The sequence below is a fragment of the Ischnura elegans genome, chromosome 10 (assembly GCF_921293095.1).
Source record: "Ischnura elegans chromosome 10, ioIscEleg1.1, whole genome shotgun sequence".
NCBI lineage: Eukaryota > Metazoa > Arthropoda > Insecta > Odonata > Coenagrionidae > Ischnura > Ischnura elegans.
This window is the reverse complement of record NC_060255.1, coordinates 34438815-34462294: the sequence shown is the minus strand read 5'-3', so window position 1 is coordinate 34462294 and position 23480 is coordinate 34438815. Positions and strand designations below refer to the sequence as shown.

Below are 23480 nucleotides of genomic sequence, written 5' to 3'. Positions count from 1 at the left end.
AATATTGGTGAAATAAATCTCCTATGCTTTCTTACACAGCATCCATTAAGATCACAATAAAAATTATATAAGTCAGTCTTAACATACCTATGCACTCTGCTTTAAATTGTTCGCATGGTTTCTGTGTTCCATCAAGCCATTTAGACGTGTCTCTTACACACAGTGGCAACAAATATAATGATAATAATAAGTTTCTGATTTTGTTTTCCCTTTATAAACATAACATAAATATCTATTTAACATAAAGTATGAGGGTTATTCCAAAAATAAGGTCTGATTTGCCATCACTTTTTGAATTTGGCACCAAGGACAAAGCACACATGCGTGCGACTACCAGCATGCCTTGTGCATCAAGCGCCGCCATTAGCATTGTTACTGTTGCTGTGTGATGTTTATAGTGTCAGTTCACAATGTTTAGGACAAAGAATCAGCCCACCTATTGTGAAATAAGGGCCGTTATATGGTTTTTGTCTGCAAGAAACATTTCAGCAGAAGAAATTCATCGGCAGATTACTGAAGTTAACAGTCCTAACAAAATGAGTGACAGTTAAGTGCGTAAGTGGGTGCGAAAAGCAGAGGGGGTACTGCGTAAGAAATGCAAACTCAAAGCAAGAAATTTGGATGGGAACAGATGGAGCACCCACTGCACAGTCCGGACTTGGTGCCAAATGAGTACTTGTTCTGCTACCTAAAAGAGTTTCTTTGTGGCAAGCTCTTCGACACAGATGATGAAGTGAAAGAAGCAGTTAAAGATTGGTCATCTTCGCAGATGGTCAATTTCTACTACTTAGCCATTCAATATATTGAATAGCACCAAAAGGATTATATTTGTATATTTTTAAGATTTCGAAATACATCGGTATACTTATTTGCAAATCTGTATATCATACATATTTTATACATGTCTGATGATCCATGGTTACACCATAAGGATATTAATTGTATATTTTAAAGATTCTGGTATACATCATATACAGATACACATATCTGTATTGTATACATATTTATCATATATTTTAAAATCTCTGCTTCTCTTTGTGGTGATTTTTAATTTGAGATTTATTCCTCAGTCCTATAAAAAACTTAAATCACAAAATTTTCCCCATTATATTACGTACTTTTAGTTAATATTACAGACTAAAATCTTATTTTGAACCTTGCGCAAACAAGATCGGCGGCCATCTTCTATACCATGTGACGAAATCAAGCATCTCTTCATTGCAACTGAAACTTTGTTTACTTTCGTAGTTACAGCATTGTGTGCCTTACAATTGTATGTGCCGTAAAATAGTGTTTTACAAGCAAATTTACATTGAAGTGCATTATGGAAGAAATAATATATGTTTTGAAGATGAGACTAGCGAAAAGGGATCGAAAGAATACTGCTTCATGCCATTGTGCATCCATCAAAATGAATTCAACGCCGGATAAAGCTTTCGTAAACGGACCAATTACACCGGGTTCGCGGAAAAAGTGGCTCTCAGCGGCACGAAAAGATTTAAAGAAGATTCCTTTGTCAGCATTAACCCTTCTCACTGCTGTGCTGGCCATTTTAATGTAAGTAAATGGAACATTATTTTCACGACCTGTGTATCTACCCTATCTGGACCATCAATGAACTGCTACTTTCAATCCAATAATTATTTAAGATTATTCATCTCTGCGCTCAATTTAGCTAATGCCACTTCCACTATGCCAGCAAAAGCAAAGATCAATCTAGATTGATCTTTGCTTTTGCTGGCATAGTGGAAGTACAATCCTTTCAGAGAGATTTAGTTGAAAATATTAGTTTTCTCACAAATTCACAATGTTAATAGTTCTTTGCGGCAAGTATAGTCTCTCTCAATTATCTCGTAGGTTTATGGAGGGTTTTACTTGAAAATGAATAACTATTAATTGAAAATATGTCGAATAATTTTACTAATTGATAACAATTTTAAAACAAAGCCATCGATTTAATTCTCTGTGATCGTTATCATCTAGTATTGATTTGTGCTTTTAGTATATTTTTCACTAATGCCTCACAGTTGGAAGAGGACGTAGAATACTACATGTTCTGGAAAATGATGGGAGGCCTTTAGAGGATAAGGAAAAAGAATAATGCCGGAACTTATCAGTTTCTCCAGGTTGCCCCATAATTGTGATGAGAAAAATTCTTCAACTCCTCCAGGACCATGATGAGCCCAAGGTGGTGCGAATAGACCATGCTATCCCCGGAGAGGATAACGTGAAGGCTGATGAAGATAATTCCAATTCATTGATGCAAGAGGACTACATTCTTCCTAGCACAAGTGAGGCTCCCACTTCTACAGAAAAGTACTGACTCGAATGAAGTACATATAGAAACAATATGTGCTAAGTAACAAGTGGCTGTTCTCGAACAATTGCAACTTCTCCAGTCAAAGTTGAAATTTAGTCTCTTGCTTTGCCCACCCTTGCCAAAAATTATGAAAGTGACATTCGTGATAGTGCCCCCAATAAAAACTTGCATTTGTCATTTCAAAGTGCCTGTAGTGATTCCTAAGACCACTCAAACCCTATTGAAAATGTCCCATTGATTTCCTATAGGGATTTAAGAAATACTATAGGAACTACGTAAATTCCTGTAGGAAATAGAATTTCCTATAGGAATCACAATGGTTCCTATAGGAACCTGTATTGGTCCTATAGGAACCTTGATTGTTCCTATAGGAACCTTGATTGTTCCTATAGGAACCGTTGCGATTCCTATAGGAAATTCTATTTCCTATAGGGCTTTAAGAAATACTATAGGAATTATGTAAATACTTATAGGAAATAGAATTTCCTATAGGAATCACAACAGTTCCTATAGGAACAATTAAGGTCCCTATAGGAACCTATATTGGGCCTGTAGGAACCTATATTGAGCCTATAGGAACCTATATTGATCCTATACGAATAATAAATTTCCTATAGGTATGTCCTAAGAAAGTTTACAATAGGAATGAGAAATTTTCCCTATTCTCCTAGGGACCTCGGAGGGAGCGTTCCCGCTCGCTGTCATTGATAGTGGACAAATACGAAATGCAGGCGGCGAGTATCAGAGCGGAAGAAATTATTTGCTCGAGGTCGAATGGGCGCACCGCATGTCTCATAGGGAGCGAAATCATTTGGCATTTCAACTCGAGCAGTATAGGACAAACGACCAAGTGATACGAAAAAGTGACTCCATTCACTGTTTATAGGAAATGGGATCAGATAAGATCATATACATGAGATCTAGAGGTGTGGGAATTCATTATATGTACATGTGAGGCAGTATTCCTTTAGAAACTATATACTCGCATTTGCAGGTAACTTTCTAGTCGGATGGCTTTCGACTAACTATAGTATCGCGTCTTGAATACAACTAATAATGCAAAACCTCAGGTAATCACCAAAATAAGAGAAAGAAGTGTTTATAATAAATGCCATAAGTAATTATTAATTTTATCCTTGAAATGGCTACATAATATATTGTGTAAAATATTTATTTTCTCTCCAACCAATCGACCAAAGTTAGCTCTCGATGACACTTAAATCCCGGTTTTGCAATTATAAATATTGGTGCTATAGCAAGAGATATTGTATTAGCTTAGGTGGTACTGGAACTGAAGTTGGAATACTGATATTAGCACATTACTGAGTTGCTGCGCAATCTCTCTGCTCAAGGATGACCCTCTTAATCCTTATTAGTTCAACATTTTTGCTTTCATATAGGAATTTATTTCCTATAGGAAAATATTTTTCCTATAGGAAATTTTTTTCCCATAGGAAATTTTTTTCCTATAGGAAAATGGTCGAGTTCCCATTGTCAAATTACTATAGGAAAAAAAATTCCTATAGGAAATTTTCAATAGGGAAGGATAAGGAAAGAAAATAAAGGAAATCTGTGTCAAACGCATAATATTTTACATAGAAATCCTCAATTCTACTTAGGGATTCCAGTTTATATTATTATTTCTTTATTATCTGACCGTATTGATGAATCTATGTACTAGTGATCTCATGATATGCTTAAAAAAATTAAACGATTCCGTAAAGGTTCTGGCCCATGAATTTGGCAGTCATTATTCCTGTATTAGTCACATTTTAAAGTCTGTGTTGCCTCTCATACAAAAGTATTATGAGGGACCTGCTTGAGAGATTGGACACTACTAGGAAAATGCACTACCAGTCAGCACAGGGGCAGATACATATGGGGGCTCAGAGGGCACGTGCCCCCCCCTTTGCGGGTCTGCACACGTTGCCAAACATTGCAGAAACATAATTGCAACTTTTTTATATCATTAGAAGCATAGTCTTGTACATAATAATAATTGTAATATCTTTTGCACTACCTAAACTATCCCCCCCACTTGAGTTTTTGCTGTATCCGCTACTGAGTCAGCAAAATTGTTAAACTTGTATTGGATATTTAACCATAGGTCTCGGTGATTCAGTGTAACAACCCTGAAGAATCAAAATATATACAAATGCGTTATTACACCATACAAATACATGTACCACTTACTATGCATTTGATGTGAAACCTAGATATGAGGGTTAGCATTACCCTTTCCCTACACAGCTCAGATGGTAGACTATCCTTCTTCAAAGCACTATGGAGGGTAGCCCTACCATTTGCCCACACTCACTGTTTGACAAAGCTTCCAAAGCATTTTTAAACCTGATCCCTGAAATTTGGAACCGCTTTAACTTCAAGTGATGGACATTAGCAGTCAAACGTTTTGCTATTTGCATATCAAATATCAAGATGGCACTGGGTACACAGCACAACCAACATGTCACGATTTTCTAGCTCATTAGTAGAGGTTTGTGGAAGACTCAGCATGATATTATTTCATACAGAACTTCTCTAATGATACCAACAAATGGCTGAAGCTGTGAATATTCTTGGTAAGTAAATGAGCAAACAATGCTTTAGCAGAAAGAGATGTATGTAAAATCGATGCATAATGGTGGGAATTTCAACTTGATTGTAGGAATTGTTCCAGTAAAGTTTTCTTGGAAGTTATTTTTTCCACAGTAATACTGTTCTCAGTTTCGTAACTTAGGATACAGTGTTGTATTTGTTTTAAAAATTGACCTTAAGTTATTGGAAAAGTTAGCTTAAGTTACTTCACTTTATGTCAAAAGTTCTTAACTCATTTTTCTTAAGTTTGGTAACTGTTTCAATTTACTTTCACTCAACAGTTTTTCTTTAAGGTTTGTCCAGTTTGAGTTATGCCAGTATTATTTAATGTTGTGTTAAACCCAGAAATATATCTCAATTTACAACTATCCACAAAGAGAAACAGAGACTTTGTTACATGTGATAAATATGTATATAATATGGATATCTGTAACTGCATATGATGAATACCAGAATCTTTAAAATATATAAATGATATCCTTATGCTGTAACCATGGATAATCAGACATATATAAAATATGTATAATATACAGATTACAACAATGTACACATATTTAATCAGTATAAAATCTATATTATTGCAGCACATATAATACGTCTAATATCTGGATATTATATGCATGGTAGAGAACATTTGCATGCATTTTATACAGATACATATTATATGTATACAGTGTATACAATGATACGTATTAAATCTAGATATAATCCTTTTTGTGCTACTAGGGATATAGCTTGTTGAATGATCTGACAAATGTTTAATTAAGTATGGAAATTACGTAGAAATATAAAGGAATATGTAAGGAATGTAAATAAAACAATTGTTTTGGAAAAAAATTTGATTTTTGATAATTTTTCTTAACCCCTCAACACCGTCATGCGTACCCAGTACGCGCCCTTTAAATTTCGTATGCCGCCATCATGCGTACCCAGAACGCTTCCTGACCTACTGTATATATTATTTTTTCTCCGCCAGATATTGTATTTTAAATTAAAACTAATTGCTCTATCTTTTGAAGAATTGTTTTTCCTCTCCAATAAAATATTCATAGCAACTTTATGCCTTCAGGATTTATTTAAATGTTTCAATGAAGTTTCTTTTTAAACCAGCACGTTCACGAATTCGGTCCAAAAACTCAACGCCTTACTTCAACTGTACTATCTTGAAAACTGCCGCCTATTGTGCTTGTGAGACATCTAGAAGGGTCAGCTACTTTAGCTTGAGATACGGTATCTTCTAAGCTTACTGCCTTCTCTCAGTCTTCTTGTGTGTCGTCACCTCGAGCCCCAAGTGTGTTTGGTCCGCCTCTTTAGTCCTAAGTGTCCTAAGCGAAGGGGCAATGTGCTTCGCTCTGCATTTATTTTTTCTTTTTTTTTCTGGACAGTAATCAACGAAGATAAGATTCCTTCTAAACAGTCAGCGTATACCAGGACCCCTTCGAGATATTTTCTCGTCTCTTGATGGAGCTTCGCGCGCACTTCAGTCTACTAGAGTCGTTCATGCTGTGTGGTGTTCTTTCAGGCAGGGCGTTGAAATTCTCATCGGGTGTACTTCCTGTGTGTGGTATTTTTATTTAAAATTGGGGATCCTATGAAATGGGCATAGTATTGAAAGACAAAAAAGAGACACGGAAGTCTGTTTGTGTGTTAGGTTATAATAAATTCATTGGTGGGGTGAATTTCAAGGATCTGTAATTGCATTCGAACCTAATGGAAAGAAAACGCCATTGCAAGTGGTGTATGAAGTTATTTAGGAGACTATTGAATGCCGCAGTCCTAAATTCATATGTTGTTCACAGGAAAAACACATAAAAAATTGACTTATCATTTCGCGTGCCATTGGTCGAGGTAATATTTTTGAAATATCTAACTTCATACGGACTTTTGGACGTAGCCGTCACTCCTTACACAATTTAGTACCAAGACTCACAGAAATACATTTGCTAAGGACAATTCCTGCAGCTGGGAAGAAATCAAAGGAGGTGTGTAGTTTGTGCCTAATATGGGAAATGAAGAGACTGCATGTACTGGTGTGAAAAATGTGCAATTGGATTATGTTTGGATTGCTTCAAATCAAGTCACACGAAGCAGATTTTCTAAGGTAAAATCATTTCAATATTAACATATTGACGTTTGAAACATTAGCACGTGATTACCTATATGAAATGATACGGTAATAATAGAACAAAGTCGGAGAAATGGGCGGAGTGATAAATTTTCAAGTAGGTGAATCGGGTAATCCTATCAAAAGTATCCAATCTGTTATGAAATTTTCGACCCCAAATAACTAAAATACATCATGTAATTGTATTTTTTAAATACATGGAATGTTAGAGATCTCAGAGCTTATTCGAATCCAAATTTAAATCTTTCAAAACTGAAATTTTATTCATTAGTTCATAGAAGGAGATACATAAAACAGTAAATATTTATTTAAATCGCTCGAAAAATTATTACATAGTAGCGCATTATATTATGCAAGTTTACAAAAATTTTCAACGATACTGATCGTATATTATGAGAGATATAAATTATTGAATGATAGAATGCCAAAAAGGCGAAGTCATTTAAATCTCATCCGGCTGCTGGGACCGGATTTAATTAAATGCCCGCCGCGCTTGAGGGGTTAACCGGACCATACTTTTGGAATAACCCTCGTATAATAACAATAATAGGAACATTTCATACCCCGTCATAGTACTCCTTGACCATTTCAAAAGCGGGGACTGCCTGGAGGTGCTCAGCTGCCATCTGCTTCCACTCTTCAAAGCTGAATTTAGCCTCGTCAAGCAGCATGGCAACAGTTTGCGCCACGTCTGCAAGGACAGGATAGTCCCCTTTCGGTAATGCAAAAAAAGTCTTCCACAAACTCATGAAATGAGCACTAAATTAACTACTTTGAGAGAGAAAACCATCTCAAACTAATGACTGAAGCACTGCACTCTTCCAAAATTAGTGAAAACTATATCATCCACACTTCATGAAGTTACTTAGTTCCTTCTCTACAATCAGAGATGAATGTTGCCTCATAGATCTTTTCTACATTTTTCATACAAATATGACTGATGGCTATGAAAATTTTTCAAAAAATTACAAATGAAGAACCTATTGTGTTCAACAGAACAGTGATGGCCTTGATATCAATATGATCAGCAATAAATGATGCAACTGTTAAATTTTGCAGTAAGATACAAGGAATTCCATTAGCGTTATCTTCTCAAAGCATGGCATATTTTGCAGGTAACAAATTCAAAGAGAGAAAATTCTGCTCCAACTTCTTTTTGCTCAAATACTCTTTAAGAACTTTTTCTACTCAATAATGACGACTCACGTAAAATGAGATATGCATCAGTGCTACATTCTGAAACTTTAAAGAGTGCTAAAATACTGCAAATTCATTGACAGGAAAAATATGAAGAAATTCCTTAGTTTAGTTATCACTATTAAATGATTCCTCGAACATATACGATCAGGTCTCAGCAATAATTTCACAAAGAGTAAATGACGGAGAAATTTTTGGGTCGACAAGGAAACATTGTGGTGACAATTACATATTTACAAATACATGCACGCACACAATGTGACATAAAGTTCTCACACATGAATAACATTCAAAATCATACGAGCTATGAGCTATCAATTCATTACGTGATATAAATTATGCAAGTTAGGATGAGACTGAGTCTTAATGAAGGCATGAAAATTTTTCCAGATACTCAAAAACTGATATGAATCATCAATTTTGGCAAGCATTTAGAATCTGTGCACTCTACAGGTAAAAATTATATCAAATCACATACCTTCCTATTTTGCTGAAAAATGGGTCAAAATAATTTCTCAAAGGTTTATCAACTCTCTCTACTATATAATGGCATCCAAGAAAAAATATCATACTGATCACAGTTATCCTTACGTAATTCATTTATTGAATAGGGAAGAAATGATCCTGCTTCAATGACCACCTAATTTGAAAATGTTTCACTGAATCACAGATCCAGATTTCTATTGCTATTTTTCTATTTTGTAACCATGCCTTTCCTGAATGAATAAATACCTGAATTCCTCAATCTTCAAAAATGACGCTCGAAATGATACGTCAATAACCATCAATGAACAGATGAATTCTGGTCTCAACGCAGCCAATACACTCTTTATGTTGAAAAAGTGTTATCACATCACACAAACACAAGACACACTCTTACCTCAGATTTACATATGGAACACAGAATAGAAGATTACACCAGCCCATCTTAAACAAACATGGCCTCATTACATGGCAGTAGTTGAAATAGAAAGCACATAAAGGAGAGCCATTACTAGTTATTAGCCCAAACATGGCAATCAAGGCTAAAATAAATTCTGTTCAAGCAAGTAATACTGGAGAAAAGAAATAAGCACCTAAAACAAAATATAAGAAATGTACTATCGCAAAATCTAAGGAAAAGAGGGAAGATTGATTGGTCAGCACCATGACAAATTATTACCACATAAAAAAGACAAACAGACAACAGAAAGAAAAGTTTTTGTGACTGATATGATATATTGTCATTGTTATTGTTTGTAACCTGTTAGATATAATTTAGTGTGTCATTAGTCTTGGCACCAAACAATAAATGGGACGCTACGCTCTAGCGTCACTTGCACGGCAACCATCGTAGTGTCAAGTCATTACATTACATTACAAGGCGACGAGGATGGGATGCCAAATTTTATGGAAAAGTTTGTGTTGGGGGTGGACAATTGGGAGTCTTATGAAGAGAGATTGGACGAGTATTTTATTGTTTTGGACTTGGGAGAGGAAGAGGTGCACGCAGCAAAGAAAAAAGCATTGCTTTTATCATCGATAGGGAAGGAGACGTACGAAGTCGTGCGTAATTTGTGCGAGCCCAAGAAGCCGTTGCAGTGCTCGCTAGATGAAATCAAGAGTAAGCTGAGGAGTCATTTCAACCCGCAGAAATCGGCAATTACTGAGAGGCACAAGTTCCACCAGAGGACACAAGGGAAGGAGGAGAGCGTCCCCGAGTTTGCGGCTGGCCTTCGCAGCGCGTCGCGTCATTGCAAGTACCTGGATGAGGCCCTGAGAGACCAGTTTGTCCTGGGACTCAGGGATTCGGCTATCACCCAGGCATTGTATTAGGAGGACGAAAGTTTAACTTTCGCCCGAGCAGTGGAGATAGCCGCATCCCGGGAAAAGGCACTGGTGTACGCGGGGACGAGTAGAAACGCAGCAGAGGGAAGAAATTTGGAAGGTGTGGGAGGCGTAGCAGAAGTGCATTATGTGAAAGGTGAAAGAGGTGAGATGGAGGAAGATGACGACGCCGAGGAGGTGCATCAAGTAGGCACGGGAGTGCCAGGAGGAAGCTCCCGTAGATGGCAGAAGCAGGAGAGTGGGCCACCAAGTGTAGACAGGTGCAACTGCTGTGGTTACGTGGGCCACAGGGCTGCAAGCTGCAAATACAGATCATATAAATGTGACATTTGCAAAAAGATGGGGCACCTTAAGGCAATGTGCAGGGAAAGTGGAAGGGTAAGTGCACCGAAAAGGGTATCATTTCAAATTTTGGCTGAGGGGGAACAGGATTTTTCCAAAGGTCGCTGTTCTTCCTATGCTGATGATTTTGATCTTGCATTGTACAATATAAATACTGCTATGATTGGAGTGGTGCGTCCATGGTATGCTGAAGTGATAGTTAATGGTATAGCCCTGAAAATGGAGTTGGATTCAGGCTCAGCCATCTCTGCACTGTCAGAAAGATGTTATTATAAGCATTTTTCTAACTTAAAACTTCAGGATACTAGAGTAAAGTTAAGGTCATATGCAAATATGCTCATTGAACCCAAGGGTATTGCGGAAGTTGATGTAGTGTATCAGGGGTCTCATGCTAAATTGCCACTGTTTGTAGTAAGGAATGGAGGGCTGGAGGGCCGCCATTATTGGGTAGAGATTGGCACAGTGCACTGGGCCTACCTCAGCCGGTGCAAAAGGTATGCTCGTCACAAGTCAAGTCGGGGGAAGATGTCATGAAAAGCTTCAAGGATCTGTGGGATGAAGGGTTAGGGACCTTCAATGGGGGGGAAGTCGCCCTTCAATTAAAAGCAAATGCAACACTGGTGTTTTGTGCTCCCAGAGCCTTAGCATTTGCCCTTAAAACTAAAGTAAATGAGGAGCTTGACAGATTTCTGGAGCTGGGTATTTTGTATCCAGTAGATTTTAGCGATTGGGCAACACCCATTGTGCCAGTAATGAAAAGCACAGGGAAGGTAAGGATTTGCAGGTATTTTAAAATTGCTTTAAGCCCAAATTTGAATATTGAAAGGCACCCCCTACCTAGAGTGGAAGAGGTCTTTCTAAAGTTGCAAGGTGGTCAGGCATTTTCAACCATTGACTTGTCCCAGGCTTTTCAACAGCTAGTTTTAGCAAAAGATTCACAGCGTATTGTAATGGTTCAAGCCCCATTACAGTGCATTTCTACTCGGCGCATTTTCTTCCCTACCAGTTTACCCGCTCGTTCCACGACCTTTCCCAAAACCCCACCCCCAAACCATGGCCCGTGGAGGAAGGCGTGGATGAGTAAGAGGGGATGAATGTGTTTTCGCCAATTTTTGTATGGTTGTGTGTGAGTGTGTGTGTGTGGGAGGAGGGGAGCTCGGGTTTTCCCTGAGAGAGTGGCGTATTACTCCTCCCTCCCTTCATTGTGCATTACCCCCACCCCAAGTTGAGGTATGATAAAAGGTGGTGCGCTTAAGAGAACCGAGAGAATTCCTAAGTGACTGTCGGGCGGAGCCTATGCCCAAAATCAGTGCGACACACGGCAGGAGGAGACAAGGGGCCCAAGTGTTTCCAAAAAGATTGATCTGGAAGAAGAATTCCCCCCCCCCCCCCCCGTCCGAAGGAGCAAAGGACCAGCTGAAGAGGACGCATTATCTCCGTTCCGGATGCAGCTTCCTCCAACAAGGGAGAAAGGAGTGCAGTAAATGGAACGAGAGAGTGTTGGATCCAACCTGGTCCAGACTCGGACTACGATAAAGTAAGATTGCAGCTATCCCCCCCCCAAAGCCCCCTCGTGTCTCCTGCCAAGCCAAGTTAAGACAAACAGTCACGGAACGCACCCGTTACATTAGTGAAAGTGAAATCAGTCATCAAGTACAATTAACGTTCGCACCCCAAATTTACATTCGACAGGATGGACTATCATTTACCTCCCCAGTCTAGAAATCATTGAATTTGTATCATATTTACGTGTTCACCACCGAACTTTACTTTGTTATCATCATTTTCTATATTGATTTTCATCTAGAAACCAAGTTATATTGTTTTTTATTTTAATTTATCATCGATGTCTCATAAGTGGCTTTCACCAATTCATATTTCATTAGCGTATAAGAGGGTTCCTTTTGTTTTTTTGTCATATGCAACCTTATTTGTGTGAATTATATTTTGTTTAATTGAAAGTGTTTGAGAGAGTGTTTTTGTTCTGATTCCTCCACGGGTCACCCCATTGAAAATATCACTCGTCCTTCCTTTCGCCCCGTCTGATTTCCTTCCCGTAAATGCGTGTTGGACGAGTGCATCAGCGCCCGAACGTCACCCATCAGTTTGAATCGGGAACCCCCCACCCGCAATCATATTCACAAAAGGGGAATATTTTTTTTATTTTATGTGAATTACGAGAAGTGAGTGGCATAGTTTTGTCCCGTAGGTCCCATGCGGGAGGGATCTTCGCGGATTTGTATTTTCTTTATATTTGTGTGACGTCTCCTCCCGGTTCTATTGTGGTATCCGGGCGAGTCGGGGGTGGGATGCCACAGTATGTGCACAATTAATACCCATAGGGGCCTTTTTAGATACGCTAGGTTACCATTTGGTGTTGCATCTGCCCCAGCCATTTTTCAAAAGATAATGGATCAAGTGGTTCAAGGCCTTTCAGGGGTGGCCTGTTTTCAGGATGATGTAATTGATACAGGCTGTAATGAGGAGGAACATGGTAAAAATTTGTGTGCATTGCTAGAGAGGTTGCAAAAATTTGGATTTCGAGTAAATAAGCAAAAGTATAAAATTGGTTGCGAGTCAGTGGAATTTTTGGGTCATAGGATTGATAAAAGTGGGTTTCATGCTATGAAGGATAAAGTGGAAGCCATTGTAAAAGCACCAGCTCCCAAAGATGTCCCCCAGTTAAGATCTTTTTGGGTCTTATAGAATATTACTCCAAGTTTTTACCGGGCCTAGCTTCTGTGCTGTTTCCTTTGCACGAACTTCTTAAGAAGGATGTCCTATGGTTTTGGTCAGCAGACTGTGATGCAGCCTTTATGAAAATTAAGAGGTTAATCACATCACATAGGGTATTGGCACATTATGATCCAACTGTAGATGTGATATTAGAATGTGATGCTTCACCATTTGGCCTAGGTTCGGTGCTGCTGCATAAATACACCAATGGAGAGGAAAGGTCAATTGCCTTTGCATCTAGGTCACTGAGTAGTGCAGAAAGGAATTATTCACAAATAGATAGAGAGGCTTTGGCCATCATTTTTGGGGTGAAAAAGTTCCATCAGTATTTATATGGTCGTACCTTTGTTTTGAAAACAGACCATAAACCGCTGCTCCACATTTTTGGGGAAAATAGAGGATACCACAAATGGCTGCCAATAGGTTACCGTGCTGGGCAGTAATATTGCAAGCCTATGATTATGAAATACAGTGGAACCTAGATTTATCGTTTTTCAGGGGGATGGATGAAAAAACGACGAATGCGGGAAAACGATCAATGCGGGAGGGTTTGTCCGGGTTGCCTATGTCCCAGGAAACGCTGGATTTTTGCGAATTATGACATTCATTAATGGATTCAAAAAAGATTTTAGCTGATTACAGGAATATTACTCCTTTATCAAAACACTTAGGTCATATTGTTGATTCGGATTATATCTCTTATAAATATCCAGAAGGAACACCCCTTGCTAAAAAAAAATGTTTCACTCCTCTCGGAATTTATACTGCTATTATGCATTTCTGTCCGATGTAAAAATTCTTATCCATCAAATGCCATTTCAAGTACACGTATTTACGAGAGAAATGTGCATGTTATGCCTCAAACAACTGATTTTGCCGTCGCAGTGATTGATTATGAGATGGATCAAGAAGGCCAAAAATAGTTTATTATTTGAAATGTTCCTTTCTTGCAATTAAATTTTTAATATGATTGAGGTAATGTGGTGTTAATCATCAGCGGCACGCCCACCTGATCCTCGGCTTCATCCCACTTCTTGTTTTCACCAGGGATCTCGCTCTAACCCCACCCCTACCGTCATGTACTAGCGGACATACTGAGGCGTGCTGTAATATTCACGCATTTCTAGCCTGGAATCTTTTCTTCGTCTTCAATTATTTTCAGTCTATCTTTTAAAGTTCTCACTTGTGTCTTCGGAAGGGCCATGGTCCGAAGACGAATAAGAATAAAATTAATAAAAATGAAACCGGACTCTATAGAACCCACACGGAAAACACTCGCCGGTTTTAAGTCAACCCACCCTGGAAAGTACGGAACCACCCGTACGAGGTGAAGTTTGGCACTAATGCTATCGCGTACGGCGTAAGCAGAGCTTACTGCAGAGGGTGAAGCATGGCCATAAGACTGCGCAAATTTTTTATCCCATAGAGAAGGCAACTTACCCACTCATTTCTAACAATAAGTAGCGTAGCTCTAGATGAGCAGATGAATTCAGATTGCTAAAAGGGAGAAACAAAATATCTTGAGGAGACATCGCTTCGTTAGCACCTCATACAAGTGAGACTTGTAGCATAACTCGTAAATTGTAACCAGACGCCCTGTTTTCGAAAAATAAATCGCATCAACTGCCGTGAAGCTCACTATCAATTGCGAGGATATCGATATTCGCCAGAAATCACCATCGTATTATTCCAACTATTTCCTTGCTTAAATAACGTTAGAAATACGTCGTGTTTGGTATCATTCTTTACTGTATTACGTGCACAACACTAATATCTCAATCTAATAAAAGTATAGTACCAATTGCCGAAATTCATTTGTATACACCTTTTGGGCTAATCGGTGATTCATGCAGTAGTTGAACTCCAGAGGTTGGGATCTTTGAAGCGAGTAAGCTAAAAAAAAGTCAGCGGTCGAGAAAGGGGGAGGCAAGGTTTCTTTTGTTCTCGAGTAACTTGATATTTTCCATCAAAGCTAAGGTCTTCGTAATACGATCCCTGCTCGAGCGGGGACTTTTTTTTTATTTCGGAGAAGAGGAAAGCTTCAGTTGGGGAGAGGGATAGGGAGGGATGAATGGAGGGGGATACCGGATCTTGGGAAATGCGATAATGTAACTATCCCACGGCACTCAGCTTCTCCCTATCCTATTTCAATCTCCTGGGGAAGATTCAAACTTAGTGTCTGTCGTTATTAGCCATAAACAACACTTTGTAAACACTTCGTCTTATTTTTGTCAAACGATGGATACGGGAAATTTATACGACGGGACCGTGATCTTCAAACGATCAATGCGGGAAAACGATACTTGGGGGAACGCTAGATGCGGGAAAAAATTACATTGTCTTTATGGAACTTAATTTGGGATCAGGAGCGGCGAACGATGAATGCGGGAAAACGATCAATGTGGGAACGATAAATTCGGGGTTCCACTGTATTGCACTACACAATGAAGGTTATCTAGGTTACCCGTGGAGCAGGAGTCAAATATTACAGAGGAAATTTCCTATTTGCAGGTAGGAGAAAGTGAATATCTTCCTTTTACCTCAAAGGTAATTATACCTTTGAGGTAACACTTTAATTAATTAGCAAAGCTTCTCGGGTGGATAAATGTGTAAGTAAGGTAATTTATTTTTGCTTGTTTGGCTGGCCAAGTAAGGTGGGTGAGGAGTTGAAGCCATATTTTGATAGGCGATATGAGTTGACAGTGGAACAAGGTTGTTTGATGTGGGGAAATGGAGTCATAGTGCCAGAAGGGTTAAAACTGAAAATATTGTCAGAGTTGCATTCAGGGCACTTGGGAATGACAAAATCAAAATCATTGGCAAGGTCATATGTGTGGTGGCCAAAGTTGGATTCGGACATTGAAAAGATGGTAAAGTCTTGTGAGTCCTGCTTATCAAATAAGCCAACACCAAACAGGGTACCATTAAAGAGTTGGGACTGGCCAGAGAAACCATGGCAAAGACTACATTTAGATCTGGCAGGACCCTTTGTGGGGAAGATGTTTATGGTTTTAATTGATAGCCACACAAAGTGGCCAGAGGTAAAGGAGTTAAGTACTAGTTCAGGAGAGGAGATCATTTCTCACCTAAGAAATGCATTTTCTATCTTTGGACTCCCGTAGCAGATTGTTACCAACAATGGCCCCCAGTTCACTGGTGGCGAATTTGCAAAATTCTGTGAAATGAATTGTATTAGGCGTATATTTTCTCCGACATATCACCCAGCAATCAATGGGGCTGCTGAAAATATGGTAAAGATTTTCAAGAACAAACTGAAAACCCTTCTGCACTCAGGAGTTCCCTTGCATGTTGCCTTGCCCAGATTCCTTTTTGACTATAGACTGGCACATCACTCTACCACGGGGGAAGCTCCAAGCAAACTGATGTTTGGAAGACTCCCTCGTTCTCGGCCTGCGGTAGCGAAGCCAAATACGAGAGAGGTCGTTACAAACCAACAAAGGGCTCAAGGAGGAGCTCAGGGGGGTTCTTTTGGGCGAGTGTTTAGAAGTGGTCAGGAGGTGATGGTGAAAGTTTACCCATATGGTATAGGGAAGTGGGTAAAGGGAGTGGTGAAAGAGGTTCTTGGTACAAGGAACTACAAAATTTTGACTGATGATGGGAATCTCATGCTCCAGAAATAGCTCCCAGAAGCGAAGAGGTTAGCATTTCAGAAGAGGGATCGGTGCAATCTGTGGGGGGATAGAAGTCTCAAATAGTGTCTGGGGACCGAGGTTGCCCAAAGTGGGAGGGAATGTGAATGACCAGAGTATGACGGGAAACAGTGTCCCTCAAAGGAGGTACCCTCTTAGAGAGAGCAAAAGAGGGGAGTGTTTGGATTTGTGAAGTTTTTTTTTCTTCTTCTTTGTAATGTTCAATTTATTAACATGAAGTATGTCTCCTTTGGTTTTTCTTCTCTCTCCAATATAGAGTTTAATTTTTTTTGTGATGTTGCAAAATTGCAATCAATTTTTTTTAGGGAGGGAGGTGATGTGATATATTGTCATTGTTATTGTTTGTAACCTGTTAGATATAATTTAATGTGTCATTTGTTTTGGCGCCAAACAATAAATGGGACGCTACGCTCTAGCGTCACTTACACGGCAACCATCGTAGCGTCAAGTCATTACAGTGACAAATAATACCATTAAGTAAATCAAAATTTGTCAAAGGTTGATGAAATTTGAAATTTAGTTAAAAAATACAGAACAGCTACCAAACACATTTCTTCTGCCAAACAAACTAGCATGATATAATGTTGAGAATACTTACCTCGTATGAACTCAACTATAACCTTTCCAACAGCTTTGAATTCACCAGAGAATTGTTGCATAAATCCAAATACTTTTTCAAGAGCTTCCACCACATATCGACTGAATTTCTCAAAACCTTCACATACAGCAGCGACCACTTTTCCCACTGATTCACGTACAGCTGGAGCCATTTTGTCATAGATAGAAAGAACCTAGGAGAAAAGATCATTCAGAATCATTAGATTTCCTTTTTTTTTATGGTGATAGAGTTTTGAAGGGACATGATAAGATTTTTCTCGAAGAGAATTTAGCAAAATTTATGTATCCAAACATGTATCATGCAGTCAAACAAATGTTTTCTTTTAATTTTTCATTCAAAAGGCCACAAGAATATAATGTCATTAGACTTCAATGTGGAGAGATATGGCATCACAAAAAATATTGAGCTTCTATTCTCATCTGAAGGTATTCTCAACTAAGTGACCCATCCAACACTACTTCCACTATTCTTTAACACGTTGTGTACGGATGACGAAGATTCTCGTCATTTAGGCGCGTCAACCAAAACAATTTTAAAGCGTGCAATCCGTATTCGTTTTAACATTTTCAGTTGTTGTTCGTTATTAATAATGAATTGATACATCATTAAGTTTGATTGGGTAAAGTTATATTCCAAACATTAGCTTTTTAACCATGTTTAAACCAAAGGCATTACGCCCGAATAGGCACATATTTCCATTCTCAACACCTCCACCCAGAATCGGTGTTCCTCTTCTTACCAGCATTGGCTTCTTATTTATCTTTTTCCTTGAGTTACCCCACACACTTGGCTTATTATTTCCAAAGAGTTTATCCACATGGCCTTGTTTTATCTAGCGAGTTTGACCCTTATCTTCATCGCCGCTTCTTCGAGATGCACTCTCAGCAAGTGGACTGCTCTGCTCCGTCAACATAAACATTCTCGACAAAAGGAACTGGGGGACTCACAATGAGGCCCCCAGTTCTTTTCGTCCATGCCATGGAGGGAGATGATGCTCTCTTACTTGTTTCCTGCCTCTGGGTTAGTTTTCTCTCCTAATGTGTCAAGAGCAGTTGGTGTTTCCCTGAGTCCAAGTGAATAGAACATTTGGTGTCAAGTTTTTCTCGCTTGAAGGTTTGCACGCATTTGTGCTCTAAAAACCACTCATAAGAATATTCCATATTATGGCATCACATCGGAAGGACAACACTTTGGATGAAGAAGAAATTTTGTTAGACTTGTGTGCTGATGATTTGTCAGATGTACCATTAGGGTATGACGAAGATAACGACGAAAGTGAAAGCAATTCTGATGTTGTGGTGAATATGAAAACTAGAAAACGTATTCCTCTAGTTATCAGTGAAAGTGACTCCGATGCGAGTGAAAATGAAGGCAATACTTTGGCAGGAAGTTCTACTTCATGGGAAAAAATAGATTTTGAGGGACATTCAGAGCAATTTTTGGGCCAACCTGGAGTGAAGCGATTACCAGAAAATTCCAATAACATCCTTGACGTAGTCTCACTATTTCTTGGTAATGATTTTTTTGAAATGATGTGCCATCAATCCAATTTGTTTTACTGTCAAAATAAGCATAAATACAAAGAATCGCCATAAACAGGGAAGTGGTCAAACATAACCATGGCTGAAATGAAAAAATTCTTTTCTATTTTGATTCTGATGGGTCAAGTGAGGAAAGATACACTGAAGGAGTATTGGAGTACAGATCCTTTCATCGAAACAAAAATATTTAGAGAGCTACTGACGAGAAACAGATTTGAGCAGATATGGAAAGCGTGGCATTTTAGTGATAACGAAGCATTCTAAGATACTTCGGATAGACTATATAAAATAAGACCCACCCTGGAATACTTAGTTGAAAAATTTCAAAATGTGTATAAACCAAAGCAGGAATTGTCACTTGATGAAGCCATGATTCCATGGAGAGGAAGATTGAAAATCAAGACCTATAATCCTGCTAAAATTGTAAAATATGGTTTACTAGTTCGAATGGTTTGTGAAAGTGATTCTGGCTACATTAGTAATTTAGAAATTTATTCAGCCGAGGGGAAAAAATTAGAACAAACCATCTTGTCTCTTTTGAAGCCACATCTCAATCTTTGGCATCATGTCTATCAAGACAACTATTATAATAGTGTGAAAATTGCAGAACTGCTCTTAGATAACAAAGTAAGAGTGTGTGGAACCATAAGACCAAATCGGGGACTCCCTCCCACGTTGAAGAGCGAGGCAAAAACTTTGAAAAAGGGACAGAGCACGTTCTCTCGTAAAGGTCAGGTGTTACTAGTGGTTTGGAAAGACAAGAGGGAAGTAAGAATGATTAGCACTGTTCATAACGCCAGCATGGGTAACTCAAAGGTAAAAGATTGGGTTACAGGACAGGCAATCAGAAAACCCACTTGTATTCTAAAATACAATGAGTGCATGAAAGGTGTTGACAGGGCGGATATGTACTTATCCTATTACTCCATCATGAGAAAAACAATGAAATGGTCGAAGAAAGTCGTGCTTTGGCTAATAAATTGCGCTCTTTTTAATGCTTTCAGAGTTTATAAAACTCTAAACAAAAATAATGGCATTCGATTCAAAAGGTTTTTGCTCCAGACCACCAAAGAGTGGGCAGCGAGTAGGCAGGAGTCGAGTGAATCATTCTCGGACGATGACTGCGATGATAAGCCAACAGGACGGGCCCCTTCAAGAGATCACCCACAGCGCTTATCGAGAGACCTTAGCAAACACCATCTCGTTCCTATTGTGGGGAAGATGCAAAATGTGCGCTACGAGAAAAATTAGAAAAGAGACAAGATATGTGTGCTCAACTTGCGGCATTCCACTCCACAAGGGAAAGTGTTTCATGGAGTATCACACCAGAAAAAGATTCTGAAATTATTTGTGAGTATTGCATTCAAAATTGCATGAAAAAATTTTAATTTTTAAATAAGTTATGGCATTTCTTCAAATGGAAGGTTTGCTAAGTGAGTGATGTTTAAAAAACCGCCGGAACAGAGGGTTAAAAGGAATTTAAATACCCCGGTACGCAACGTGTTAACATGGAGAGTTACACTGAAAAGTAAATCATCCTTCTCACAAGAAGCTACAATGCAGTGAGCACATAGAATCCAGTGCAGAAAGACTTAATCCATGAACTGAATAAAATACAAAGGAAGATTGTGCGGTTTGTCAAAAACTTCTACAGGCATACAAACAGGGTTACCCAGATGTTAAGCAAATTAGGCTGAGACCCGCTGGAGACTCAGAGGCTGCGTGCTAGGCTTAGATTGCTTGAAAACTTGAGAATAGAGATCCCTAAGAGAGACACGGAGAACATAATATTAGATGCCCACTATATTTCCAAGTCTGACAGAAGTGAGAAATTAAGAGAGATATTTAGCCAAACCAATGGCTATGGGAATTCGTTCTTCCCCCAAAATACAAAGGACTTTAATATATGCTAATCGTAATTTTGCATTTCCTTTTTAAGTGTAAATGGCTGGTGTTCTAACACCCCCTGCCACATGCGACGACTTGCGGGGTAGGATGTAGATGAATTTGCAAGGGTTTTGACGCTAATTTCCACCAAGAGTGATTAATGCATCACCACAATTGTGTATTGATTCTATTGAAAAATAATTTGTCATAGTGATGTCTGAGAAATTGTAGCTGTTATGTCATTAATACATTAGCTCTCTTTAAATCCTTCATCAGAAGAAATGATACCATTATTATGTTTCTCATCTATAAGTATTACTTTCACATCACAAAATCAATCAGTTAACAATTTTACAAGATATAAAATGGTCATATCCATTACTTCATGATTTACTGTTAACAAGGTACATAAATCATCACCTAATAAAGGAAATGAGTATATATATTTAGAAAAGGAGTTTATACTTTCATATGTAACTTCTACAATCTTAAGAGTAAAATGGAAAATATTTACCTTCTCCCAATACTGATGCCACACCTTCTCAAACTCCTCATTCATGTGACGAAGTTTTTCAATAGTTTGAGCAAATGCTTCTTGTAGAGCATGGACAGCTTTCTTCCTATAAACGATTACTTAATTTCAGAACACTGAAAAATCACTTGTGCAAAGAAAATATTGCCATGAAATTATAGAGGATACACCAGAACTGATAAAGTAAAAATAAAAACTTTAACTATTGTAAGCTCAAAGACAGAACCAAATTTTTAAATAATTATACTAAGCATCTGAAAGATTTGATTTCAAAAGATACTTCAAACAATGTAAATGGCAATTGGTAGAGAAATGCAAAGGTGCATTTCAATTAAATGTTATGTAAATTAGATGTTTACACTCGTAACTGCAGAAAATGGAACAGGTTAACCCTTCTGCTGCTGCTCAATCTCCGAAAACCTACCCCTCACATGCGGCGAAAGTGCTGAGTGCATGATAGGGAGGAAGAAAAGGCACGTTCACAGCAGCTTGCCGTGCGAATGTACCAGGTACGTTTACAGCAGTGAAATGGTTAAATGAAAAGAAAATTTAATGCATCATTATAGCTTAAGACAACATGCAATCGTTAGTTAAAATTAAAAATCTATCACTGCACAGCCCAATTTTAGCAATGATCAATACATTAGATGACAAAGGCCTCCAATTTTTATTAGTTTAATAGGTATACGAAAAGCTGTAAATTTGGGAAAGTTCTCATATCCACTTACAAAGCCACCACAACTTCATGAATATATTCATCATTGAGGATTTCATCTTTCATTTCAGTCAATTGCTTCTGGTATGACTCCAACAGAGGTTTAACATTAGGGGAAGCATTCTTCAGAAGTCCAAGGAAATGCATTCCATCAGCCTGGAGCCTTTGCCTCATCTCATCTGCCATTTTCTCAGCTTTCTCACGCATAAATGTGTAGTCATTCATCACATCAGACTGTCAAAAGGATAAGGAAATCATATTTAAGATACAATAAAATTAACTCACAAGACCGTACCCTATTCACAGTAACATATCCTACATCATATTTTATGACTACCTCTATTCAAATCAACTCCAAAATTAAACATACTACAGTGGAACCTCGTTAAAGCGAGTACGGGCTATTTTTGACACCCCCGCTATTACGAGAGTTAGCCGAGGCACCGTCAATAGACCCTATAATAAGCATGTTTACAAAATTCGTTTTTACGAAGCCCTTTAGGAGCTTCCATTCGCCATAGCGAGGGTTTCCATCGATAGAGAACCTTCTCCAAGAGTCCCCAATCTCTGTAATTTCTTGCGATCTGTTAGAAATGAAGTTAACATGGAGTGTACAGTCTCAAATTCATGCAGTAAACTGGCTTTCGATAAATAAGTAGTTCATTTTGGTGAAAATGTTGCGGAATTAACATTCGCGAATGCTTGATTTTCTTTTATTCCTCGGGCAGCGGAAAGCAGTTGGCAGCGTACCCGCACGTCCATGAGTTGAGTGAATAGAAAGCATTTGATGGCAGACACCATGGCCAAAAACACCAAACACGTCTAAACAAGAAAATAAAAATGATAGAGTAATATGAGAGTGGCGTACTTAATTAATCTTCCTATTCGCTCTTCCCAATAAAAAAACAAAAGCGCCCAAGGAATGCTGACCACGAAGAGTTAGAAGGAGCTTTGTTCGGGTGGTTTTGCCCACTTCAATCTGCGAGAACGTCATAGAAAGTGGCTATGCCTAAGCCTGATGCAGAGTATTTCAGGGATAAATTGCGAATCCAGAACGTCAAGAGTACGAAAGGTTGGTTATGCTGATTCAAAGCACCACAGCGTTATCTCCAGTCATAATTGCTGGCGATGCCTGCGGTGTTAACCCGAAGTCGTGGAAGAAAACACTCCGATCCTAAGTATCTTAAGAAGTATTCCCTGCGTGGTATAACATAGACGAAATGGAACTCTTTTACAACTTAATCCCCGACAAAACCCTGGCAGTACGAGGTGTTTATTGCAATGATGCTTCTAGAGGTAAGTAGTGCGCTTTAGCGATAGTGTAGGGTGTACGATACAATGATACTCAGGGAGAATTTTTCGGATGGACGTAT

At 38.6% G+C, this 23480-nt stretch overlaps 2 protein-coding genes across 2 annotated transcripts in view; both read right to left on the bottom strand.

Moving 5' to 3' along the window:
• LOC124167253 (apolipophorins-like) overlaps positions 1-17600 on the bottom strand; it is a 51667-nt gene extending 34067 nt beyond the window's left edge. The window contains exons 1-2 of the mRNA XM_046545139.1: positions 17412-17600; positions 7604-7731 (exon numbers count right to left, since the gene is read on the bottom strand). Of these exons, the coding sequence (XP_046401095.1) occupies positions 7604-7731; positions 17412-17583 (300 nt within the window). The 5' untranslated portion in view covers positions 17584-17600. The remainder of the gene's footprint in view (positions 1-7603; positions 7732-17411) is intronic.
• A 3104-nt stretch (positions 17601-20704) lies between these two features.
• LOC124167159 (apolipophorins-like) overlaps positions 20705-23480 on the bottom strand; it is a 102113-nt gene continuing 99337 nt past the window's right edge. The window contains exons 27-29 of the mRNA XM_046544965.1: positions 22121-22341; positions 21345-21480; positions 20705-20737 (exon numbers count right to left, since the gene is read on the bottom strand). Coding sequence (XP_046400921.1) covers positions 20705-20737; positions 21345-21480; positions 22121-22341 — 390 coding nt within the window. The remainder of the gene's footprint in view (positions 20738-21344; positions 21481-22120; positions 22342-23480) is intronic.